The following is a 27,503-nucleotide window of genomic DNA, read 5'->3' as shown; positions in this document are numbered from 1 at the left end:
TTGGCTCTGAATTTGGTGTATCACCATCTAACAGATCAAGTAGGTATAATTTAAATATATAAAACTGGTCTGTTTTTAACTCTAAATATTATTCATTTACAGGGCGAAATAAAAATATTTTGGAAATGGACTAATTCTTATTTAACCACTAAAACATATCAAACTGGATAAACTGTTAATCTCCAAAATCACATTCCAGTCTGAATCCTAAGGCTGTCATCAAAAACTCAGTATGATGATATCCCCGTTGTTCTGTCCTATTAGATGAAAATGCCGCAACAAAGTGTACCGTAGATAAGATTTTCATTGATTATTTTTGAGTGTTATTCTGTTACATTTCTGTATAAGTTTTTGCTGAATATAAGTACAGAGAGAATTATATCTTTTTAAATGTTTGATGATTACATATTTTTTCCACTTAAAATAAGGTCTATAAAAATTTAACTAGTAAGGTAAAACTTTGCTTGTATTCAAAGCATTTAAGATGACACAGCCTATCTTCCATTAAAAAAAAAAAATCTAACTTCAGACCTTTATAACTTCATACTCAATACATTTAATGTATTTCTCTTCTGCAACACCTCTTAGAAATACATTGGTGAAAATTATTTAAGGTATCTACAAGAAAAAAAATTATCTGCTGCTAACAGTAGACCCTAAGCTCTGTTCACTATTTTCTAAATTTTCTAAAAGCAAAAGTTTTGTAAGTTCAGCCAGTTTTTATTTTTCTGCAAAATAATATCAAGTAACATTAATGTAAACATATTTAATGTTAATACATAAACTCAATCCATTAAACCTTCATGTACCATGGCACTGAATTTATGGCAACCTTGTAACTTGAAAATAGCATAGCTTGCCAATGACAGAGGAGTCTAAATCATTAAATACATCTGAAGAAAAGAGAACAGTTCACAAAATAAAAGCATTGTACTTGAAACCAAAATGCTACAGTACGGTCACGCAGGAGCTGTTCCTTAGAACCATGTAGATGGAACAATTGTCACTAAAACTGCCTCTAAAAAAATAAAACGTTTTGTTAAAAACTACTGTCACCTGAAGTTAAGTAAATCATACCAAATAGCACAAAATACAGTAGCTGGAAAATGCAAAATAATTTGGTAGACCCATCTAATTCTTCAGCATTGCCATGCAGAAATCAAGAGGGATTTTCTGTTCCTTCCTTAAGCTTTTTTCTTTTTTCTTCCAGTGTTTGTTTAAATACTTTTTTCAAGGTATTGTAAACATAGGGTCCGTCTTCAGAATCGAAGCTTGTCTAATAAAAGGAAGAAAATATAGCAAAATGCAAAGTAGATGACCAACATTTTTTAAATCAGTTTTCAGATTTATCAAAGAAAATACGTGTTGTGTTATGGCATACTTAATACTGAGTATTTACAATTTTTTGCTGACTAAACATTAAAACAAGCTAACCAGAGGAGAGGAGAAATGTCATGATTGTTTTAACAGGTGGCATGTCTGTAGATTTACAAAAGATTAGGAAGCAATTAACTTTCTTTTCAAATAATTTCACTTGCTGAACTGCAATGTAATTTTAGAAAATAATTTAATCTGATGATAAGAGTCCAAGTAGTAAAGGCTACTCCCAATGCCTACTTGATCTCACCCCGTAGAAATTATCTTTTCCCTAACATGAAGAAGTTCATGAATTGGACTTGAGCCAGAAATGGAAAAATGCGACTGAAGGACTGAGGCTGTAGTGACAGAATGTAATTTTATTGAGAGTATTTCCTATCTTTTATGTAGGCTGGTTATTATAAAATATAAACTCTGAAATAGAATGAGTACACGAAGTGTGAAGGAATTACTGTAATTTTTAACACAGAGGACTGCTCTGTTGATTTACCCTACATGATTTACAACAAATAAATACGATGTCTTGGACAAATGGTTACTTGCCTTAGTGAAAGCTTTAATAGCACGAGTAAGTAAGGCCTCCTCCACATCAGCTGGTAGCATTTGCAAGTTCACCACACAGTGTAAAATACAAAGGATAGTCTGACACTGTTCCTGGTGGGTAAAAAGGAACAGCAGCTCGTTAGAAGAAATCTTTTCAAGAAAAACATTTAACTTTCCATTTTTGTTAATTGCTGTTCAAATATCAGACCGCGCCTTTCTGTATTGAAACCTTCAGGTGTAGGAGTTGGGGAGAGAATTTTTACAAGCCTTAAGAGTTTCTATGTAATTGTTTCAGTCATGATGGGAGAAACTCTTCTCTTGTGTATCTCAGACTATTCTGGAAATTTCAACAAGGTCAGGCATTCTTCTGGAGACCTGGCATTTCAAGGTTCCCAACACAAAAAGTGCAACACTCACGTGAGGTAGCATAGAAAAAGTGAGATTAGATCTTTTCAGTCTCAAATGCTATGCACGTTAGCCCTTTCCCCAGCTAATGTAGCATGATCTACATCTCCTTCTGCCCTACCAAGTATCCTTCACCATGAAAAGAAGCTTGCAGAGAGACTAGGATGTATATAAATGGAGCAAAGTATCCTTGGAGCTGCTAATTCCCATCCCTTTGGATGGGATTATAGGTTTCTATTTTGATAGATTAAAAGTGTTCTTTATTTTGATACAAACAGAAACTTAAAACTCGATAGGGTGGAAGAATGCGTCAGGAAGAAACATGACATTTTGAGATGAAGAATTCTGAATGTCATGTCATTAAAGTGGTCACTGCACACAAAGTCTGCCCACCTACTGTTTAGAAGCTGTATTCTTGGGTATCTAGAGGTTATTAAAAGGGGCCCTATCTTTTTCGCAAATACTTTGGAAGCAATTCCCAAAGAATTACGAAATGAGTTTGCATAATTAAGAGGTCAAGAATAGAAGTGGGTTTGTTTTGTTTTGTTTTATTTACCCTGCATCTAGCTCTTTGGGGTAAGCACAGTTAAGTGATTGTGGATCATAAGTACCTGTTTCTCATTTCAGAGTTCAAATGGTCACAGTTCTGAATTAAGTAAAGGATTTTGGCCTGCCTTCTGTATCCTTCAATTGGCAAATTCTTCCTATTCCTTGTCCAGTTCTTCTGAAACTGATGGAGTATGATGTTTGCACAGCAAATATGACGACTGTTAAGCACAGCTGACAGATTTGACATTAACAAAAGCCATACAAAAGGCAAGTTTCTTGTCTTTGCCCCTGGATCTCCAACTGGAGAATTTGCAGGCATGCAAATGCAGTTGGGCTTCTACCAAATAAGTTCCAAAGATAACTCAGACTTTTCTTATAATATTCATCATGGTAGTATTATTGATTACAGCTCATACTATTGAATATAAAAATAATCCTCGTTTTGATTTTTAAAGAGATTGGAGTTGCCTTTAGAGAGTACAGTTTCTGTGTCTAAAGGCAATAAATGAATGGTTCAGCATGTATTAACAAAATATACTTAACAGTAAAATAATGGATTGACATAAATAATATCTACCTTTCTCAGCAAGTTAAGTGCATCTTGTGATTCTATGCAATTTTTTGCCAACATGTCAATATCATCTTTGGATATAATAGGTTCTTTCAGTTGCTCGATCCAGGACCACATCAAGCTACAGAGGATGAAAGGATCTCTCTCAGTACAGATTTTATCCCAAGCTCCATCTCGAGAATTCAGTTCTTTCTTTAGGGGGAAAAAAAAAAGGAGGAGGGGGGGAAGAGGGTGAAAATGAATCATCTATTTACTTTTACTGGCATTCTCTTTGATTGTAGCAGTACTTGGCTGCTTACATTCCAACATGAACAGAAGACTTAACAGTTCCAAAAAAAATATATTTTTTCTTTTTCTAAAGCATCAACATTAATCAGCAGTAATACAAGTGATTCTTTAAAACAGAAGGATGACATAAGTAGTGCAGCTCTGACTCTCCCAGTTATCTCCTAGAACATGTAAAATAGCTTTGAATTCCTACTTTAAAACAAATGTTGGTAGGAGGATTTGGTTTTGAGAATAAGCAATTAAGTTTCTACGAAATACTTTTACACACAGAATCCTCCGATTAGGTCCGAGAAAGCGCTGATTAAAAACAACATAGCTCTAACTTCATTGCTGATAGCATAAAAGTACTACAGATATTAAGTTAAGCTACAGATAATAGCATCAATTTTCATTAGTTTGTAAAATGAATGAACGCAACCAGAAACAATGTTCTAACCTCCAGTTAGATAACAAAATTTGTAGGTTCACTTTGTTTCCTACTGAAAGAGCTGGTGATAACTGACAAATACAATTATTTTCTTAACCAGAGCATAAATCTGTGTCTCAGCTCTTTCAAAGCACATGGTAGCATTTTTGCCATTCTAGGAATTAACCTAGGTGAAACATTGCAGAATATACAACACTGAGTCAAATTAAAAATTACCTGCCACATTTCTACCTTCTGCTTCACTTCATCCTCTTCCAGAAATTCATTTATATTTGCAAGTGCTTTTGCTGCCAAAACCCTTCGGCCTTCCAAACTTAGTTCTGACTGCAGAACAATGTGTGGAATTGCCTCTGATGGATCTTTGCTACCTTGGCTTTCGCATCCAATGGAAAAGTTCACTTTAGAAGAAGAAGAAGAATCAGAGTCCTCGGAGACATAGACTTTTCTGCTGTACATATTAGTCATGCGTTCTTTCCTGTGACCAATCTCATTGGCAAAATTTTGCCTTGGTGTTCTAGTTTCCCTGGAAGTGTGGATAGATGATAGACCTGAAGAAAATGTTCTGCTGCGTTGTACTTCTTTGGTAGAGTTCCTTCTATGATGAACTGAAGATCCATCTTTTCGCCCATCCAAATTAAATTTAGTCTGACTCCAAATCGTACATGTATTACGCACTAACGCTTCTTTGTTTATATCCAGCTGTGGCTTTTGGTCATCTTTGGCAGAACACTCCTCACCACTGTTCTGCTTAAGTTTGTTGCACTGTAATATCTGAGCAGGTACTGTCCACGCAGTTTCTGCTTGTTCTAAGAGGAACTCGGTTCTCCTTAAATCTGACTCACTATAGCTAAGACGCCTTTTCACATGAGTGAGAGGCTGAAGGCAGTCGATGTTCCTTCTTTTCCAAAGAGGATCGCATTCGTGTGCCAGGGAGAAAAGAGAATCCTGGGTCTCAAAGGGGGCCGAGTGGGCGTGGGAGGAGTCCGATGTGTCGCTGTCTTGCCTTGCCAGTTCTTTATCTAGCTGTGCAGACACCAGCTGAGAAACAGTCTTTTCAATTTCAGCTGAGAGATCTGGTATATCTAACAGTTCTGCTTCTATCACTTGTCTATTTTCTGCCAAGTCTAGCAACAGTTTGCAAACTAGATGAATGAGTTTTGGCACGTGTTTGAGATGCCTGCTCTCGTAGCCATGGAGCAGGTGTCTTTGGCGGGTCAGGTACTGGGACAGTGTCACCGTGTGTGCCTTGGGTTCGCAGCATGCAAACACATTTCTCAGAGGAATCAAAAACTGAGTGAATTCTCTGATGCATAGTAACTGCCCTCTAGTCTGAATAGAATTAGGCCTTTTTGCTCTGACAAAAAGAATTGCTTGGTCAGCTGTCATTCTTGTTGCAAAAACTAAGTAGCAAGCTACTAGAACACCTGGGAAATATAAACACAAAAATTAGCTGAAGAACTATCAAACTGAAACAAACATTCAGAAGAACCATGGGGTAAAAGTGAACGTAGGTACAGATAGAGGTTTTGTGCCCTTTATTACCTGATGCTGTTAGGCAAGTATAGTTGCTTTCCTTGGACCACAAGATACAGTAAACCCACTCTCACTACACTTGAAGTGAGAGCTAGTTTCTCACCACAGCATTTCTAGGAGTTGCATCATAAGTGAACACGGGAGCGATGGTGCCTTCTACAGGAACAACTCAGGCAAACGAGTCTTGAAAGAGCCAGGAGTAATTGAAATTTTAGGTGAATTTTTCCCATCAAAAGATAGCTGCCCCATATGAATGTAACAGTGCATCATTATACAGATTCAAAAATCTTCAAACCTTACAGGTTTCTGTGTTTATATATTAAAACTGATCTCTTCCACTGCTGACTGACCATTTTCACCAATTTGTTTAGCATTTTTAACCACTTTATAGATATACATCTTTCGATGATATAGAATTTAAATCGTTAACAAATTATGACAATAGGGGGTTTGCATCTTCAGAAAAACAATGCTGTTGATCTTGCAGTAGAGCACACTTACCTGTCCGACCCAGTCCTGCATGACAGTGAACAGCTACCCTTCCTTCCTGCAACGCAAAAGCCATGACTTTTACCATATCAAGTATAGTAGTGAGAGATGCCACTCCATAATCCTTCCATCCAAAATTATAAAAATAAACTAAAATGAAAAGAGAGAGAGTTATTTGCTTTACTGAATGTGAAATTTTCAGTACTAAATGCAGGGGAGAGATGACTAATAAATGATAGTATTAAAAACGCATAAAGAATCTTAGGAGAATATGACTACTTATTGTTTGCAAGAGATTATTTTCCTATTTCAGAGTACTTTTGCTGTTTCACTTTGATAAATACGTGACGCTAGCAAAGATTTGTCAAACTCAAATTCAGCTGGAATGTGAAAGATATAACAAAGCGGAGTGATTCATACAAAAATTACTGAGCTATACATAGGTAGAACATAATCTTTTCTTTTTAGAAATAAAAGCACCGCTTCAGTCCAAAGCTGTTTCTTACACAGAAGCACTTTTCCTCATCTCAGCATTTGAAAATATAAAAATACTGTCATTACAAATGTCCTTTAATCAAAAACCATTCTATAGCCTAGGTAAGAAAACCTGAGTTATACCAGATCTTGAAACAACATTAATGTTTTATATGTTTGGGAACTCAGAAGAAAAAAAAAAAAAAAAAAAGCAAAAAACACAGCTGTTGTCCTTTCTTTATTCTAAATACCTGAATGTAAACCCTCTAATATCACTCTACATATATACAGTATTGGATAATGTGTTATTCACTCTCAGTTTTATTTGCCAAGTTTTATGTTTACACCCTCTTTTGTACAACATTTCTTATATAGCTGCTTTTAATACATGAGAATTCAAGTAAAAATATCTGGTGCTGAAGTGAATAATTAATGAGGAATGGCAGCAGGATTGAACTTACTTCCAGCCTCCATGAAAGCTTCAGGAAGGTAAGTGAAACCACTTTCTTGTTCCAATGGATTCCCACAGCTCGCATGCTCCCCAGGACGCTGAAGGTTAATTATGGTTTTTATGCCACATCTTAAGGAAGGAATAGATGAGTCTAAGCATTATATGCAACCAAAATCTTATTATCCCTTATTTTCTGAAACACACATTTATTCTTAGGGGAGAAAAAATCTTTATACTGTTGCATCAGGAAAATGAGAGGATCTTTAGCAACTATCCAAATCTGTGTTGAAAGAGAAAATGGATTGGGAATTACATGAGTAATACCTACAATAAATAATGAGTAAATTTTGTTACCTTTCGAACTGCTCAATAATGTTGTACTTTTCAATTAATTCTGTTGAGGGTCGAGCCATAGCCAGTATGTTATCTGTTATCCTAAGAAATTAAAAAAGTAGTAGTTTTTATTACTGGTACGCTAATAAAGATGATAATGATATTATTAATAACTTCCCCGGTATGAATTTGCTATGATTAGATTACTATGTGATTTTTAAGAAGGACAGAAACATTGTTGATTAAATAGAAATGATTTTTCAAAGAATTCTACTATCATACACCGTTAGTGGTAAATCCTATTAAACTAATACAGGTATTACATATCAAAAGACCATTACTTCAACTATTTAAATGCCAGTCCAATTAACACATTAAAAAATTCCTTTGAATAAAAATCTGGACTGATCCCTGTTTGTCCCTTTAAGGCTTGTATGCTTCTTAATAGCATTCACTGTTACTGTTAAAAATTTAAAAGATATTTTTCACATAAGTAATACTGTATATGGATATGCTTTTTTGAACACACATTATTTCATCTCCAGTAACTGTTTTTACTTTGAAATTCTATTATGACCACATTTTAATTAATTTGCATTTTAAATCTTAGCCAGAAATGTCTGTAACCCAGAATATGTATATATATGTGTGTGTGTGTGCATATATATATATATATATATATAGTTCATGACAGATAGGTATTTATTCTTTGGGATCTGAACCAAACCTATTGGAAATACACAGAAGTCTTTCATCACTTTTACTGGGCTATGTACAATGGCTATTATGGTTTACTGTTAATTTGTAATTTTGAACCACGCTATCATTATGTTTTATACTTAACTTGGAAGTGGTTGATTTGAAAAAAAAAAATCTTAAGTATGATTCTCTCGTTTAATAAATATACTGGATCCAGTTACATTTAGTGACAGTAAATGCTGCATACTACCAAGAAGAGTAGAGCCCTTTAATGGCTTGCTCCTGGTCACTCCATCGAGCTGGGTTCTCATACTTGCAAGCACGTCCACCGCACGCCATGGAGCACTGCATGTGACCAGGAATGACATGGCGAAGGCGCTCCCCGACTTTAGTGTATTTTGCTGTTGGACGCCTTGAACTTCCTATAACACAAGCAAAAGTAGTTAGTAAGGTGGCTTTCAAATTCATTTCCACCTTAAAAGCATCTGTTCAGCCTTACGTCAACAAAGTTACAAAGAGCATACAGATATGAAATATGTAAATTTACAACTCATTTTTAAACATGGACTTTAAGGATTCTAAGGGAAAAAAAACATTGATTTAAAAAGCTTTTTACAAGCAAAAAGTTGCTTTTTCTCATAGCAAATTTGTTTTTTCTGATGAAGTTATAGGTGTGTGATAACCTGTGCAGCAGAACAAATGTCACTGTCATCTTCCACCTAAAATCAAAAATAGTTAGTCGTGTACTTGGTATATGTATGAAGGTGTGCTTCTGTTTTATCTGTTCTCTGTAATTGAGCTGTTAGAGTGAAAAGCATGTATTAATACTCAAATACGAATCTATGAATGAAATATAAAATACAGAAAAAAAATATTTTAAACAGTATTTTATGCATCTATATGTAATACAGTCAACAGAGCAAAAGCATTTGAATTGGACAACAAGAACAGCAACAAAACCAGAACTGCCAACAGTTTGAATGAAAACTACTTTACTCTTTTTTTCAGGAAAAGTTGCATCCAGCTCCTCGGGGCTCAGAGATGATATCGCCACCATAACGCGCTGAGTTGATGATGACAGTACCTCCACCACCGAGCTCCGGCGCCTCTGGATTATGCGGAGAAGGGGATCGGAGGACGAATGCCTCCGGCCCTGGAAAAAGTTGCTAAAAATACTCGCAGCTGAACGCCTCCGGGGTGAGCCCTGCATGACTGCCTGGCCCCAGTGACAGTGTGGCAGGGTGCTGAGGACGCGCTGATCGAACACCCCAGTTGTTCTGTGCCGAAGTTGCAGGGATGTGCAGCATCCTCCCGCCTGCTCCGGCAGCCAGAAGGCAGGGGCTGAGCTGTCACCATAGTAACTCGCAGCCAGCCCCGAGGCAGCGAGATGCTGTAGGGGCTGGTTCTGGTTGGGACAAGCTGTTCCGCCGCCGATGAAAATAGTTGCATTTCAAGCAGATAATTTTGGAAATGGACGGGGAACAACCAAAACATTTTCCGTAAACAATGTGAGTATTTTAGTTGGTCATAAATAACACACATTCAGAACTTGCTAAGACACAAAATAGTATATTCAAAAGAACAATCAGAATGCAGTTGGGGGCTCTGCTTCCTGAGAAATCTGTAAGTACATTATACTCCCCCACCTCTTGGGTTAACATTCCACAACCACCTCTCTCCCTCCGCTTAGTTGCTCCAAAATGCATCATTAGCTCTGTAATGATTGGGATTAGTGTGTTCCTACTGAAATGGCTCAGTACATGATGAATTGTAGACTGTTCGCTCTGGACCATTCATATCTTCAACAAAACACAATTTGTTATTCAAAACAAAAGGCTTATTTTTTTTCAGGGCACAGCTCTTTTATTAACCAAAGCTGTTAGCCCTACAGACTGAGATAAAGCAGATTATGGGGAGGAGAAGATGCATTGGTTGAGTGCTTTAGGCTTATGAAGGTAGATATTAGGTGGCAAATTGCCTCCCTCTTTGCTTCTAGCGTGGTAAGAACGAGCTGGCCAGAAGGACTGCTCGAAAACAGGACTGTTGTTTTCAAAAGCACAAAATTGTTATGCAACTATGTGGAGAACAAACTACAGAAATGTTTAAAAAAAATTAAAATAAAATAAAATAAACCTTCCCATTGTTTGTGCATTAGACTGGATGTTAAAGGAGAAAGCCTGGGGAAATAATGAAGAAAAGTCACCACAGCTTTGGTCACCTGACAAATAAATGCTGTTGCATTTTCCTAAGGATATATACTATCGTCAGTCAGTGTTTGATTTTTTCTTTTGTATTATGAAACCAGGAATTCTTAAAGAGGAATTGCGTATGAGAAAGCTCTCTTGATAAACATTCCTCAGGTAAACATGTACTGTTTTCTCCTAGGTACTGAACAGGAACAGAGTGACTGAATTTTGAATACTGCTCCCCAGCTCTTCAGACATGGTAAGGTTTTCTGTAGATACCAGGCATTAATTGTCGGTAGTGATGTGGTATGAGAAAAGGAAAACGTTAAAGCTGACTGTTAGCTGTCGTTTCAAAGATCTGAGTATTCTAATAAAGCTGATATTAGGAGATAAGAAAATATTTGAATGTGTTTTCATATGGCGTGTTAGGTTGAAGAAGAAGGAAGGAGAAAAAGAGGCTACTTCAAGTGCTACCTATATCCAGCAAATGCAAAAAAAAATGCTTTCCAGTTAATTATATGGCTTTCTTATATTTAATTCTTATTCTTTCTCTTCTCAGAATCTTTTCTTCAGGATATATTAAATGATGGAGTCAGAAATGAGCAAGATAAAATGCTGCACACCATATTTTTCCATTGAATCTACCATGATTTGCAAATACTCACCCAAAGTAAGACTTAAGATATTTTATTATAGAATTCTTTTTGTTGAAGAGTTGTTTATACTTTCAGAGAGCAAGGCGGTTTCTGAACATGGAAATGACACAGGTTCTTTAATTAAGAGACTTGACAATATGGAAGTAACATAAAAGCTTAAAAACACATCACGGTGATAATGTTACACAGTTTGTTTTTGTTAGAGACATTTTTAAGATTATAATTTGATAATGCATCTTTTCTCTATGGAAAAAAAAATCATAATTTCTTTAAGCACTTTTTATGAATGGCATTATCAGAGGAAGTTATTACCTGAACTCATATTTGCAAGATGTACGCTGCTCTCTAGCAATGAAGAATATGGGAGTTCATTTTGTAGCAAAACTCCTGCAGCCATTGCAGTACCTGTTGAAACAGTAGTGTGTTCATTGTAAATCTACAATACATTAAAAAAAGGCAAAATAAAGCTGAGTTAAAGTTGAGTACCTGACACGTGGTTGTAAGTTGCCCCAAGCTTAAGACTGGGGCAGTCAGACATGGACGGTACTTGGGTTTTGATGTGCAGTCATCTTAAAGTTCACCTGCTTCACTGTCTGCCCCAGCAATTTGAAGTTTAGTTAATTGTGTATTTCCAGCTCCAGAGTCTGGCTGACTGTGTACTTCAAAGTGTGTGCTTTATATGGACAGGAGGCACTCACCTAGATGCCTCCATCTTGATTTTCTCAAATTTGTAAAGGTAACCATACAACTGTACGTCTAACTGGAACCTTCCAAGGGGCAGTTCCAGCAAATCTAATGATACCAGAATGGCAGCACTATTTCTAAATCATACCATTCATACTTTTAGCTGATGCTTGCCCAACAGACTATCCACAAGGTACGTGCTTTCTCTGCTCTCCTCCCTCCACTCTTTGTTTCTGGTATGATGGCAAGTTTGAAATCACATATATGAAGATTCTCTTCTAAAAACAAAAGTGAACCCAAGACTTTGTCTAAGCAGAAAACACATTTTAATACAATTTCTGATACAAAGCAAGTCATTTTCTGAAGAGACTGTGTCTGACAAAGAGAACTAAAGGAAGGCTGTAAACAGAAACACATCAGTCACTGTGATGTGTAAGTAAACCAACTACATGGATGCTAACTGAAAATTTTTACCCGTTAAAAGATCTCTTCCTCTTATCTCAATAGTAAAATAGTTGCAAATGTAATGTTAAAAATAAATAAAGATTATACCAAGTTAAGTAGGTCTCTGCTGTAACGATTGAAACTTTTCTATATAGACGAACCTTCTGTGCCATGTTTTGGAAAACCAGTGTCAGAATTTAGCAGCATAAATAGCATTTAACAGATTTACTAAAAATATTGGAAAAAAAAAAAATAATAAAAAGTAATGCAGGGATTATGTGGTAAACAATCCAGTGCTGTGTTGAAAAGAGGTATTAACTGCTTGCTGCTTACTGTCCACTCTTTATCTATAATACTGCATAATTATTTTAAGTATCTGAATAGGGGCACATAAAATTTCATTAATTCATATTACACTATCTGCCACATGGTTGAATAAATTGAAATTATTCTTCCAACCATGCTTATGGATTTTATTCCATATCAAAGTCACCTAGTACAACTCTGTCCTTTTCGAGATGCTTGAAGGTGGGAACTGAATATACATGCCCATTAATAGCCTTTTAATACCGCTACATCAGTGGCCTCAAAAATACAAGAATTGTGTGTGTTTGTGAAAGCCAAGAGGCCTTTCAAAATTTAAGTGAAGTTAAGGAATGCATTTCTAATATACATCTGTATATTATTAAGAATATTCATTCAGATCTTTCAGATGAATCTTACACTAGACTAAAGGGTATCCTGAACATTTTCTACTCAGCTACTTGACCATCTGGCTGCACTTTTACAAGTCAATGCCTTTAATAAGTAAGCAGGAATACAGGCACAACTTGCATTCTATTTTGAGCTCTAATTACCTTAATTACCTTTTTCTTTTTTTTTCTTTTTTTCCCTCCCCAATGGACTTTGAAATCAGTAATAGATGGCTTTCACGATCAGAGGAAACTCAGCAGCTAAAGAAATATTTCTATTTCTCGGAAATTTCTCTCAAAAATCTTAATAGCTTTTCCAGATAACATACAAGCATTTGAAAAAGTCCGATGTAATCATACAGGCAGCAGGATCACCACCAGTCACGCTGTTCTGACAATGAACGGTAGCTGCCAGAGAAAACCCAGTCCAGTAAGGCTGTGCCCCACTAACCCAGGACACAGCTCAAGCTTCTCTGCATGATTCCCCCATGGGAAGGAATGTGGGTGAAACACCTGTATCCTGAAAAGGCCATCATCTTTCCCTAAAATGTTCCAGAATTCAAGCTTCAAGCTAAGTTGGAAATCTGGCATTTCTAACATTTGTAGTTGAATTTACAAAGTACCACATTTTTTTAACAAAGTTTTGGATATGCAGTATACAGCACTTCATGAAATTGTTGGAAATAGAATTTGATTTCTTGAGCTTTTATCGGAGGCAGTGTTTTCTTATGTATGCTAGGACTGAGTTCAGGCAACTCTTTCTGAATCTATAGTTCCATGAAATCATTGCTTTTTTAATATTTTTCCATAGTCTGTGTTGCAAGAAGTGAAACAGCTCACTGTGACTTGTTTGAAAATATAAGTGAATTTACTACAGAGTTATTTAATCACAAACTAATAGGTTGCTCAGCACAGACTACAGACTCGTGTAATATTTGTGCTGCACCTGTCTGAACAATATCCTTAACAGTAAATGCAAATAATTTTCTTGAAATATGGAATAAAGAATATGAATGTTATTTAAATAGAGACCGAGTTTTCCAGACATACATCGCAGGATGTGTCAGAATGAATACTGTATTATAGAAAGTCTCCATTCAAAAATGAAGACTTACATGCTACAGCAGTATTACCTGCAACTTACTGGTAAAATAAGGCTACTCGGAACAATAAATGAAACCGAACATCATCTGTTAGTTACTGTATTTCACAGACATTTATGTATGCCTGTTAGTTTTCCTATTTGCTTGTACCCAGTGTTAGACTGAAGAAGTGAGATGAAACAGTACAGATATTACTATTAATCAAAGTTACTTTCCTCTTTTTTTTTTTTTTTCAACCAGATTTCAGGCCTTTACAGAAGAGGGAAGAGATGCAGACGACATATCTACAATATACAAAATACTAGCAAGATTGCTCAAAATGGCAGATGTAAACAATGTGTTTGTTTGTTTGTTTGTTTTTCTTTTTTAACAAATTAGACCTCTCTCAAATTTTTTTAGTAGACCAAATCTCTATTTCCTGTTCTGTATGACCAGGCAATTCCAATTCTCTGTTTTGTTGTATATTTTTCTGAAACAAACAAACAAAAAGTTAAGTAAGATTGTGATAAGAGTTTACAAAGAAATGATGCACTCCCTTGAACAAAGGTAAAAAGTTTTATTTTGGGACAGGCAGTACTATTTCCGTGTTGTTATTACAGAGAGGGCTATTACTGTCCTGCAAATAAGAACAGCATTAAAAGCTAAAATAGTGGTTGGGTAAAAGAAACAACTCTCCTGTTTTTTCTCTGTACATTTTTTAGTTTTAAAAAGGTCCTTTTCAGCATTTTGTTCATCATGTTAACACTTGACAGATGCTAGAGAAAAAACAAGTCTCAAATGTTATTCCAGGTCACGTTCCTTATTAGCTCCCTGAGGGAACTGGGTCACGTGCCTTGTGGCAATCATGACACCACCTTAATCAGATCCCCTCTGTTATCTGGGTGACATGCATTTCTATTGCCATGACAGCAAAGAGGCTGGCCTTTTAATCCTGCTATCACAATTTAAGAAATGGAACGGTGTCTTAGGTGATGTTCCATCTCTTTATATTTTATCATGGGAAGCAATGTCATTAAGCTTGCATAAACGCCACAGGTAATGCAACCAAAATGTAGAAAAAATAACACTGATGATGGCTGACTGAAGTAAACAGCAGAACCCCATTGCCCAGGAAAACAAGCGTACATTGAAATCAGATATCAAGCCCTCAGGGGATATTTCAACAGGTCCCTCTGAGGCATGGATTTTTTACATGTTTTGGTGTCTCTTTACCTCGTTTCTTTTCTCTGTTTTTGAGCAGCCCGATCCCTAACAGAAGGGATGGATCAGCTTTTGTTGTCTGTTGGTAGCACTGCTGATTCACCTGTTGCATTTGGTAACAAATGACAGCTGTCAAATATGCATCATCTACGCAGAGGTGAATTTCTTGCAGAGGAAATAGTATAGGCACACTGTGGTGCCTTTGGTGAGGCCAGTCTGTGCTCCCACGTGCATTTTAGGGAGTGATGCAGCCTCTGGGCTACATCCACTTCCTCTGGAATGAAAGGGCTTCTCTTTGTGGAGATACAGGTTAAGCAGCAAAATGCCACACCGCAAGGAGGGCAAGGGAGAGATCAGGGATCTGCAACCAACTGGTGGGCAGCCTTGGCCAGGAGGAGCATACAGGAGGCATGCCTTCCTGGTTCACAAGAGCGTGCAAAAAGGATTATTTCGTAGAATGTCAGGACCTGGAAATCAGTGGTTTCCAGTCACTGGGCTGATTTTTTGCTCCAAAATGAAATGAAAGAAAGGAACTATGTCCAATGTCTCATGTTTTAGCAGCCAGAAAAGCCAAAAAGTGCAAAGACAAGGGCTGGTCCCAGCTGACCTTAGCAATTAATATGGTTATTTAATAAATGCAATTACTATCTTTAGAACATGTTTTCAAAACAGAAGAGCTTGTAGTTGAGACTGGAATGATTACAGTTGTGCCAGTTCAGCTGCCAGCACAAACAGGAATCCTCTCCGCATTTCTGTGGAGCTGTTTACTAATAGTGGAGTCCCATTTCTTCAGATTTATATGGATTTGGTAACTAGAATATGACAGCAAACCACATATTCCAAAAGATTAGTTTTTATGTTAACATTAGAAACCTTGGATAAGCTTTCAATTTTTTAATGTCAGTGTATAAGAAAAGCTATTTTAAACCTCAAATATATTCATGCAATAGAGGTAAATGCTGATGCTTATGCTTGTCATATAAAATGCGGGGATTGTTTTTTACTGTTTTCTTGCCTTTTGAAATGAATTGTTCTCTCCCCTGTTGTATTCACATATAAGTAACTAACCAGTGGCCAATTTTTAAAGCAAGATAGTCAACTGCAGATGCAGGCAGTGGCCATATTAGCTTAGCACCTATGCCCACCATTAAAATTAAACATCATTAAAATTCACTCTGTGGCCTGATTCTGTAAGTACTTATCTTCAGTAGCTCTGCTTTTGTGAGCAGTCCCATAGAAGTCAACAGGGTATTTGTCGAAATGGAAGATTGTATGGGATAAAGTTTCATTGCCAAAATGCAAAGTTATGAAAACTGCACTAATTACTTTACATAACTAAAGATAACTCAGGTAATTAAGCAAAAATATGATCATGTACTGAGGACTGTTTTATAGATACTAAAGTGGTTAAGAGCTAATAAATTATAACTTGGTCATTAAATTCAGGTTTTACATCTGATAATATAGGCAGATCATTAACATTTTTGATAGAAAAATCTAAGTACACTGAGGGGTAGTTAGTGACTTCTACAAGAAGCACTGGTAAATGAAATCATACTGAAAAGTACAACACACTATCTACTTTGAACATTGCCAGAAATAACAAAACATTTATTTCTAAAGTTTTAGAAAAATAGTAGATAACTTTTTTCCTTAAACTTGATCATTATGATTCAGTTTCTTGTTCTAATACTTATTGCAGTAAAAAAAAAAAAAAAAAAAAATCACTGATAAGCCATATCACAAATACTTTAGCTACAAGTAAAAGGCTTGAAGGCAGTTAGCACACCTATTTCAATAGGCACACACCTCACTTCCCTAGGCTTGCTTGAAATTTGAAAGGTTTACTACCTATGAGCAAACATGAGAAAATCATAAAAAGAAAATAAACACAGAGATATAGGACAAAGGGAAGATAAGGTAATAACTTGAATGCTTGTTCAGCTATATGGAATTTATACAGCAGAACAATACTACAGCTGTTGTCAAACTCTGGTGATTTCACTGGGAATGCAACAAAAACTAATTTGTTATTTCCACGAGTTGGGTTGTTGCTTTTATTTTTCCTTTAGGAAAAAAAAAAAAAATCATCATCTGTTTTAATTAAAGGTGAATGTCATTTAATCATTAAGCATGATATTTACAAAGGACTACAGCTCCTTTCATGTACAAAAGAGACAAAAGAATATAATCCGTTAGAAAATTATGTAGGTGTTGCTCTGGTGATTCAGTATTTGCTATTAATAGTTTTTTTGACATAAATAGCAAGAAACTGCAACCTAAGATGATGGACAGGTCTACCAATTGACTTGATTCATCTCATTAAGTCACGTCAGCTTTCTGTGATAGTGTTAACGCAGTAGTTAAGAGAAGTTATTTTAAACTACCTTGAACAGGTTGGCAACCAGTAATTACTATTGAGAATTATAAAGTAGATGGTGTAAAAATGAATAAATTAACTGTTCTACAAAGAAAAATGAGTGACTCAGATATTACGGATCATGAATATCATGTTTACTAAGACTAGTAGATTTGTCAGACTACATACAGAAGAATGAAATATTGTCAGCACAGCTGAATGCTACTGAAAGCATTCATAAGTGGAAAAGTTTTAAAACTGAACTCTACGACTTAAAATATTTTTATACTGCAGATAGTCAAATCCAGCAAATTTACGTGACCTTTAATATAGAATTTCAGTAATTTCGGTTGAACATCTTACCTGTTACCCTGCAAAAAGAGTGAGTTAGTGTTGATCCCTTCATTGCTGCTGTATCAATTTCAAGAAATATATTGTAGGGAATTCACCTTTGCAGAAGAGATGCTGAATGGTGTTGCCACAGTATTTCCTGGAGTTAATTGGATTCGTGATGGTAATCTGGGAGGAGCCTGTAACTATCTTTTCTTAACTTAAGACTGTATGAGGAATGCCTTACAGGCGATGCAGATAATCGTCCCATAAACTGCTTTCTGTGTCTGCCTTGATTTTAAAGGGATTGAGGCAAACAGGCCACACCAACCTGTTTTAATAACTGAACCCTCCGTATCGTTCTGCTTCATCCTTTCCATTCACCTAATTTTCCTGTTATCAACCACAAGTAAATATGTGTGTCTACATGTGCCAGACCACTAAGCACACAGTTACAAAAATCATTTGGGGAACGTACCTTAATTGCAGTTAAACTGATACAGTAATTTTATAACAACATGGAAAGAAACTGTCTTTTGTTTGTACCTGTGTTTGCACCCTGAACAAAACTTACTATTTTTCAAATACTATCATTAAAGTATGTAAATTGAGTGTAAATTAACTGTATTAAAATGAACACCTCAAAAGCAGAAAGAAAAAAAAATAAGCAAAAAGAAGAAAAATAAGTTATGAATGGAGAGGATATGATCTACCAAAAACAAACAAACAAACAAACAAACAAAACCACACACACACACAAGGACTTTGTTGATTTAACTAAGGTGAGCTAAAATAAAGTAAGAAAACAAGATAAATAAAATAGGATATGATATTCTATTTTACTACAATTTCAACTACTAAATATTATCTGACAAGAAAGGCTTTTGTCTATTTCCACAGCTTACCTACACATTAAAAAAAAAAAAAAAAAAAAAAAGGCTAGTGTTAATTAAGTGCTTACTCACTATTTGTCATTAAAAATACCTCCCAATTACTTAGAGAAAAAGAAAGTACTAGTGCAAGCTTCTGTGAATGGGGTGTGTGTATTATTTAAACAAGCAGGGACAGCAAGCTGCAGGAGACAACTAATGCCAACGTACTTGTGCTTTGAACTGACCCCCTGCCTCACTTTGGCCAGCAGAGACAGGGCATATAACAGGACTATAACGTTTCATTAATTTTCAAAAATAATTTTATAGCAAAATCTCACCGTTATTGTTGTAATAATTGCAGCAAAAATCAGAATGAAAAAGAATCCGACTACTTTTGTATAGAAAAATTAATGTACTGAGAATAGAGAGAAATGAATTTAAAAGTCCTTAAGATTACACATCTAGTTTCTTACTAATGCTGCAGGGACAAAAAAAAATCATGGGCATTAAATAAACTGCAGACTATAATTTTATTAAAGAGAAAACATCATATATGTACACATATAAGGGCGTTTGTGAAAAAAAAAAAAATCTTAACTAAAAATGGGGCTTCAGAAGATTTGTATGCAGTTTTGGAAACCACTGGGGTACTGTCCGTCCTAACTGAAACCAGGACAGGTACTTTAGAAAATATGGTTGACGATTATTCTCTGATCACTTATCTTCAGTTAGATTTTTGAGTTTACATTTACTGTTTGCTACATATTTATTTTACAAAACCAATGTTTTGTAAACACTAGAAATATTTACATATGTTTGAATGTAAATGTGACTGTAAAATGAGACAAAAGCCACATAAAAGCATCTTCCTGGGGAAAACAGGCTTTTTTCAAGGCCCAAGTATGTCATTAAGAAATTCTACTTGCAGTTTTATTTTTTAATTACAAAGCTTCGTGAGGAATTTTACCTCATGAAGAAACCAGGTAGTGCTATGTTCAATCTGTTTTATTTTTCAACAGATTCACCTCCCAAAATGAATGCTAATTGAACCTAAGATGATCTCAGTGCCACCTGCATGATATTCTTTTAGTTTTTCCAAGTGTTTATATTCCTTTTTGTAGCTGAAAATGCATGATACGTGCACACAATGGAAATGCTTTTTTAAAAAACAAACCTATAACTATTTGTAATTGACTATTTTAAAATTATTTAATAACAGCCTGTAACTATTTTAACTAAGGCATATTATGTAGCCACGCATTCCTGCTTCTGTAACCTATAACGTGAGTGCGTATTGCTAAAAACTTGAAGTTCACTAATTTGAACTTTAAGGTTAGAAACGTGGGAGCTGTATCTGAAATACTGCAAAACTGAGTTTCGCCACTTCAACGACAACCAATACAAAGAATGTTTTCTTCCACTACAAAATAAGTTTTCAAAATTCTACAATTTTACTCATTCACTTCTTTAATGGCTGGTAGCAGTTTCAGTCCCACGGGTGCAGCACCCGCAGCCTCCCTGGCGTGCAGGTGGAACAGGAGAGCTCCAAGCCTCCCAACGCTGTCCTTACAGACAAGAACCAGCCAGCAGCCCCATGGCCTCCAGCAGTTAAATGACCGGCTGTAAGCACGTGGAATTGCACATTCACTTTGGTATCTTGTGGACCCAGGCAGAAACCAAAGCACGTCACTGCTTTAGAGGCCTGGGAAGTTCCTGGGATATAGAGAGTTTTGGAAGGAAGCTGTGTTACAATCATGGAAAATTTAGGTCAAAAAGACTTGAAGGTCATCCAGCCTGCTCAAGGCAGGGCTGACGTCCAGATCAGACCAAGAAATGCCAGTTTCCCTCTCTGAAGAGCCCTGCCCAAGTAACACTCCAACAGCAGCATCGCTTCTTGGTTTCATCACCCATTGTCTGTCCACATTATAGAAGTGGCTCTAGAAATCCTGATCTAAGAATTGGGAGTAAGAGGACACATTTTTCAAGTGTTAGCACACAAAAATGTGTTCAACAAGTGGAGCATCTGGTAAAATATTTTGTAGGAGTAAACGGAGGAAGTTAGCAGATTTTTTAGGTGACTAAAGAACAAAGAGCAGTTCAGAATAATTAAGGAGCACTAATTAACTGAAATTTTTAATAAAAGTGTAGTCTCTTTTTTTTTTTTTTTGGAAAGTTACTAAATGCTCACATTTGAGAGGCTGTCTCTGACATAACTTGGTGATTGTTTTCCTGTGGCTAACACCACCGCACTGTTTACCTACGCGATTCTGGAAAAGGGCTCAGTCTTGGATGCTTTCAGATCTTGGTGCATCAGCCTGCCACTTGGCTGTGTCCGTCTGTAGGTGTTAGAGATTCGCTTGGCTGTCCCTTCTAGCTGTTCCTGCATTTGTACTCCTGGGTACTAGCAGCAATTTATTCAGCTGAAGAACTGATTTTTTTTCCAGTGATCTGCGAAGTTTAGCTAGTTCCAGGAATTGGTGCCAAACATGTTTGTTCAAACAGGCTTGTCATCGTATTTTTGTCAAGACAAGGCTTTGTGCTAGCTGAGGATGACTTTTTGGGGGAGTTAACCATTAGGCTGAAATAATTTGCCATTTCCAAAGAAAGAATACAAAGAGTAGGTGGGAAGCTAGTGACTAAACTAATAATCTTTCTCTCTCTCTCTAGGTTTGGCATTTTCCTACTTAAATTGAAGAATCCCAAATCCTCTGGAAAATTCTGTTGAACTATGATTGCTCTTTAAAGATATTAATGAGCTTTTTAGGTAAGTAGAATGGGGTTGCCAGGCTTCTGGCAGTTTATTTCTCGGGCTGTCTCATGGCTACTCTGTAGTGGACTTGGTGAATCCACGTGTCCTGTGACCCTAGGTATGAATTTATCAGATTAGGCAGGTAGAAAAGTGTCTCACAGTGATCTGGATGCAATTGGGATGTTTGATCATTGTTTAGACTGCAGTGTTTTCATTGCTACATAGAATAAGAACATTAAATTATCCTAAAGCTTTAATAAAACTTAATTGTTTTTAATTTTACTTTAGCACAAATTACATATTTAGATTCCTAGCTGGCTTGGTACATTTTCTGTTTCATCTTTGCTTTTTCCTCTTCTTGTAGTTTGGGTAATAAAAATCAATTAATGAAGCATTATTTCTGACTTGCATTAAAACACTGTACGGAATGCCTTAGCTTTGTGCAGGGACTGCTTTAGTTTTGTGTAACTTAAAAACTGTATGAAATTTTATTAAAGATTTTTTAGAAGCTTTGCTTTTAGACTTTTTTTTTTTTTCTGTCCCTTAAGCACCATGCAGTATCACACAGCAAATCAATCACAAAAGCAGGATCAAAACCTCTCATTTGTAGACCTCAAGTACACCGGCAGTGTTAGAGGTGCGAGACAAATACATGTTTAGATCCTTAATGAGATCCCAGAGCAACAGCCCACCTATGATCCCCACCCTCTTTCATCACCTGTACTTCCTACATTCATTCTTTTCCTGTTCTGTTCCACTGTCAGTTAAAATTGTCAATAATAAGATAAAATGGAAATGTGGTGAAGTGTTACGAAGGAGCAACATGATAATATGAAGATTTCAATTCAGAAGACGGTTCTGAAACTGAGGAATTGCATCAAGCATTACTTAAAGGTCCTTCAGTGGACTGGCAATGTAATAGGTGACAACAAGCCCAGGGAAATAACCTAGAACCTCTTTTTAGCCTCAGGCTTTGAAATCAAAGAAAAATTGCGACTTTAACTAGAGATTTAAAAAGGAAAGGAGAGGTGTCATAGGGCTAGAGCAACCCAGTTTAGCTCTCCTTTGTGAGACGGCCTGTTTTCTGGCTGTATCACACAGTGGCACCCAGGTGGCTGCAGAGCCCACATCGAGTATACTTTGGGTTAGTAGCTCTGTCTTTGAAATAGCCAGCAAATGTCAGGTAGTTGGAAAACAGAGAAATTAAGAAAATAATTCCTTCTTTCATACATTTTGTAACTTCTGAAGAGCTACCAACTTGTGAAGACCCTTGCAAAAGCACTGCTTAATGTATGTGTGGTTTCTAGGAAACGCTGGTCCTACTGTGAGCATGCAGAGCAGTTGTGGAGGATATGCACGATAAAGCTCAGGTAAGCTCAGGTGTTCAGAAATGGCAGATTCAGTAAAGAGGAAATGTTAAGAAAATGAAGTAGATCTAAGGTAGCCACTCCTTTTAGGCACTTTATCATGTGCTTTTTCCTAAGGAACAGAATGGTCAAGCTCTGTAGCACAGGGGACTGTTTGGGCGAAGAACCAAAGCAAGTTAATAAAGTGGCAAGAGGTGCAGGTGAGAGACACAGCCACCTGCAAGTGATGTGTTACCTCCTTCTTGCTCCTGTGATAGGATTAAGGCTAGGAAACACTCCAGTGCAGAGAAAACAGGTATGTTTTTAATGTACTTTTCTAATTTACAACACTAAGAGACTACCCAAAATCAGGAGCAAAAATGCTTAGGAATTTTTACGCTTTCTTGAAAACTAACCACAGAATGCAAAGCTAGAAGTTACTTGGGTATTGTTGTGTATGCGCTTAAGCAATTCTGCAGTCTGAAGCTTGTTTTGTAAAGCAGTGAACCTAGTGAGACCCCTGCCTGGGTAGTTGTATCAGAGGAAGAGCGGGGAATTGCGGTGGCTCAGGCAGCACCTTGCCCCGGAGGGAGGGAAGGGTCTCTCCATAACCTGTCAGGCACCGGGTCACCAACAGCACGTGGTGGTGACCAGCGAGGGCAGACTTCATGTTGCAATGCACTGGTTTGAAGGAGTTACAGGAATTACCTACGCTGTGCAGCCACTGAGTGCTTTGAGCCTGGCAGTCAGCACAAGCCCTCCAGCCCTGCACAGCCCTGCAGCACAGCACAAAACACCCACCTGGGGCTCTTCTGGGTTGCCTTGCAAAGCAAGGGGAAACGTGCCTTGCCTTGTTGGACTGAGCATCTTTGAACAAGCCTGTCTGTGATTCTGAGTGATATACTAGCAGGAAGCAAAATCAAAGTAAGCCAGCAAGCTGTAGTCTGCATTCAGAAACTGGGAGTGTTTTGCCACCTGTAAAACCACCCTGTGCTTTACCTGAGCACTTGCAGTCCATTTAATTTTCTCATCGTGTTTGTAGAGCCCCCCTTCCCAGCCACTGAAATTCCACCCAACTCAGATTTCACGATTTCTACCCGTGGCTCCTCTCATGTGTAACTTTACTCCTATTATAACACCATGTATCAGCGGTATCGTTTGATTTACAATGCTTAAGTGAAATGTTTCCTCAGGCACGGGGCAGAAGCGCCCTGCAGAGCGGTTTATGCTGCCACTGAAGCGGTCACGCAGGGCGTGGATCAGGCTGCTGATCGTACCCCTGGGACTCCTGCCCTAGCGCCCTTAGCACCGGCCCCCGAACTCGGGCTGCCACACATGTGGCTCTGCGCATGCTTTACGTAAACTACTGATGAGAAAGAGACAGAAAAACGCTTTCCAGCCACACGTAACTGCAAGTACTCGTGTCTGTGTTGCGCGTAATCTTTTGGGATTAATTACTTCGCAGACGTGGTGCTTCGTTGCACTAATTGAGGCGCAGGCCTCCCCGAAACACGGCTCTTTCTAAGAAGGGCGAAGCCAGGGAGGCACACAAAGGGGAAGCATTTAAGCCTGGGTCGCTAACACTCGCGGTACCCTCTTCTTTTCGGTGCTGCTCGAGGAGCGCGGCTTCAGCCTCCGGCCCAAAGCACCGGCAGCGGCTGTAAACCACCACCCCCCGGGAGCGGCGCTGCGAAGCTCCCCGGGGGGCCGAGCTTCTGCCAGCGGCCGCCGCCGAGCCTGAAAGCGGGGCCGCGGCCCAGGCCGAGGGCTCCCCGCGGGGCCGGGAGGGGGGCGCGGGACCCACCTGGGACCCGCCGGGCTCCCGCCGCGTCCCGCCGCCGCCGCTCCGCCGCCGCCCGGCCCGGGGGAGGCGGCGCCGGGCCCCGCGCATGCGGGCTGGGCCGCGGGGAGGGCGCGGGGCCTGAGGGGGGGCGGCAGCCGTGGGGCGGCCCGGCCCGGCTCGGGGTGGCGGGGCCCGAAGGCTGTGTAAATCTGGGGCGGCTTCAGCGCGGCTCGGTGCGTGCAGCGTTCACCTTCCCCGTTTCCTACAGCACCCGTAGGCGCTCAACAAGCAACGCCGCGAGTGCAGCCCCTACCTCTGCCTCCCTTCAGACACCCAGTGCGCTTCCCCTGCTGCAGCAGCAACTGCAGCTGGCGTTTACAGGCTTCGGTTTGTAAATTATCTGTTAAATTATCTGCTACTGGGCGTGTGCGATGTGTGCCCTCGCCACGAGTTGTAATTCGCTGTGTGCTGAGCGCGGCTGCGAGCGTGCCGTGTGATAGCTGTGCCCTAAAGTTGTGTTTATCGTTACATAATTACGTGAATAAACACGCTTCCTGCATGCTTCAGAAAGAATTTATAAAGTTCGTACTATTCCTAAAAGCAAGCATAACGTTTTCTTTGTTTTGTTGTAAAGATACAGCCACAGAGGCATACCACGCTTTTTGAAAATAGCCACTGGCTTTGCTCCTCTGTCTGAAATGAGGAAAGAAGATCAGTTTTTCTCCACATCACGCCCTTGATCCCGCTCGTCGTGCAGCTGCACAAACACTTGTGCCAGCACAACGGTGTGTGCACAGGACAAGCCTGCCTCTGTCTCTGTGCTTCCCAGCAGGCTGCACAGGGAAGGGCCCCTCTCAGCACTGATCCGTGAGGAAGGAGCGCTCAGAAATGTCTGGTTTCAAAAAACAGGGGTGTTCCAGCAGAGAATGAGCCTAAGAGAGCAGAGAACTCACCAAGAACGAGTGGGGGGCTCTCAGACACAGACAAGGAAACGTTATTTTGGTTAGTTAGTTAGAGCAATTCCATAGAATATAAGGAGTGAAAAAAGGAAAAGGGCAATTTTTGTTTTCCCAGGAAGAGGCATGCATTCAGGTTTGGTGATACTTCTAGGTACATACTGATTCTCTAATAGTCTAGGGCCCAGTTCAAACCTGACACAAATGGAGTAACTCCCGCGAAGCCAAACCTACCAACCCCAGATCTGCGTTCTGCTGTTCAGATTTTACAAACTTTACCTGGCTGGAACTTATTTTAGATCAGCACATGCCACCTTGTGGCAAATTAACATCGTGCATCTGTTGTGTGTGTGTTTTTTTTTTTTTTTCCTTTTTTTTTTTTTTTTTTTTTCCTCTTTCCCTCAGCTCTGCAACAGTTTCTTTCTTTATTAAGGTACTGCTTCTTTTTATATTCCTTGTATTTTGGGGCTCAGATTGCTGTGGTGCCAAGCTGGGTTTCATCGCAGAAGATCTTCTGCTTCATCTCAGTAGTTCCTGCATATGTTGGAAACTCAATTTGGTGATATTTTGTACCTTGATCACATGGTCTGCCAACATAACGTGTGCTTTTCAGCAGGGCCTTCTGAGCACTTTCCAATTCAGAGCCATAGCAGCTAGCTGTAGTTAGTTAATCTGGAGAGTAAAGCATCACAAAGAATACTGGGCGCCTGCCTTTAAACTTTTACTGTGATTTCTGCACCCAAATCATTCCTGCTCCTTACCTCTCTGGCACAAGCACTGGACTTAAACACATTATTCCTCTTTTTTTTTTTTTTTTTTTTTCTTAGGTCCCACTCGCTCACTGGGTATATCACTGTTCTTTTCCAGCATAAACACAGCCTTTACAAAGAGGGTTTAGGTTTTCGCTACAGGCCTCTCATTTGCAGTGTTTATGCAGGCGTATCACAGATTATACAATGTCTGTCTTGTTTGCAGTGAGCATCAGTGTTATGGGAAGAGAACAAAAGACTGCCAGAGATAATCAGCAGATGTAATGAAACAATGCCAGTAGCAAGAAAAAATAGCTGGAAAGGCCGCTTTTGAGGTTAGAGCAGTCCGCAGTGGAATGTGGTAATGCTGTTGTTAGTTTGGAGAGTGGATCTTAAGTAGGAGCAAGTTTGCAGATCCATTGCAGCCAGTGTATCTCCTAGATACCGTGCGAATGTTTTTTTGGAACTCATTCACCTTTTTGGCTTGCAACTTTTTCCTGGAGCAGACAATGATGACTATTGCCACAGGTTTTCCACGACGTTTTGCCTGGGCAGAGTGTTGGTGACACCTCCCACTCCTCCCTCCCATCCTCTGATGTGCAGCACCCTGAGGGTGGAACTCCTCGGGCCAGGGTGGGTTTTGTTTCAGAGCAGGACAAGTGCAGCAGACACATTTCTTCCCGTCTCACCCATTTCTTGTCCTTTCACTCGGTTTCATCTGGATTTGGTTCCTATTCCTTTTAAAAACGTGCAACTGTTTCTCTGTCATGTTACCGGTCTTCCTATTCTGTAGGGTTTGGTTTATTATTCTCACTGTTTTGTTTTTTGGTTTGTTTGTTTTCTCTTTTAATCGAGTGTTTGTATGGGATGTTATTGAGTATCCATCTATTTATCTTTCCAGATTTTTTGTATATACTTTACATTTGTTAGCTTCAAGACCTTAAAAATGCACTTTGGCCTTTATGGTTGTGTTAGCCTGGGAAAGAAAGTTGGGAAAAGAAAGAAGGGTAGGGAGTAGGAACTACATCTTAATAAACCATCTGGAATGGCCAAGGAGCAGAGTCAAGCAGTGAGTCAGTGTGCGTCTTTTAGTTGCCAAAACAGAGCAACCTGTCACAAGATTTGTGCGGGAAGACAAAAAATGCAGATCAGGAAGACTGAGCTGCAGAGGTGAAACCTTGTGTTTTATGATCTTTAAGGCATTAAACAAAACCCAGAGACCTCAGGATTAGACTTTGACAAAAAGGACTGCAGA

The 27,503-nt window shown here is 38.5% G+C and overlaps 1 protein-coding gene and 1 long non-coding RNA gene across 7 annotated transcripts; one reads left to right on the top strand and one right to left on the bottom strand.

Moving 5' to 3' along the window:
* Positions 1-751: 751 nt before the first annotated feature.
* PTPDC1 (protein tyrosine phosphatase domain containing 1) lies at positions 752-24,877 on the bottom strand. Of its 6 annotated transcripts, XM_032193810.1 has the most exons (10): positions 24,857-24,877; positions 11,294-11,386; positions 8,390-8,561; positions 7,462-7,542; positions 7,118-7,236; positions 6,195-6,332; positions 4,377-5,584; positions 3,452-3,637; positions 1,921-2,031; positions 752-1,276 (listed from the first exon to the last, which is right to left on the bottom strand). In XM_032193810.1, the coding sequence occupies exons 2-10, from the start codon at positions 11,376-11,378 to the stop codon at positions 1,160-1,162; spliced, it is 2,217 nt and encodes a 738-aa protein (XP_032049701.1). In that variant the 5' UTR covers positions 11,379-11,386; positions 24,857-24,877; the 3' UTR covers positions 752-1,159. The 6 variants fall into 6 exon arrangements, with proteins under 6 accessions (XP_032049701.1, XP_032049697.1, XP_032049702.1 ...); XM_032193806.1 differs by lacking the exons at positions 11,294-11,386; positions 24,857-24,877 and adding an exon at positions 9,136-9,482; XM_032193807.1 differs by lacking the exons at positions 752-1,276; positions 11,294-11,386; positions 24,857-24,877 and adding exons at positions 2,937-3,055; positions 9,136-9,484 and having other exon boundaries at positions 1,927-2,031.
* LOC116492864 lies at positions 10,013-14,276 on the top strand. The gene is made up of 4 exons (XR_004253685.1): positions 10,013-10,094; positions 10,525-10,584; positions 10,885-10,995; positions 14,145-14,276. It is a non-coding gene; the product is annotated as an uncharacterized LOC116492864 (long non-coding RNA).
* Positions 24,878-27,503: the final 2,626 nt, after the last annotated feature.

The sequence above is a fragment of the Aythya fuligula genome, chromosome 10 (assembly GCF_009819795.1).
Source record: "Aythya fuligula isolate bAytFul2 chromosome 10, bAytFul2.pri, whole genome shotgun sequence".
Lineage (NCBI taxonomy): Eukaryota > Metazoa > Chordata > Aves > Anseriformes > Anatidae > Aythya > Aythya fuligula.
The sequence above is the reverse complement of the archived record's forward strand: the minus strand, read 5'-3'. Positions and strand labels throughout refer to the sequence as shown.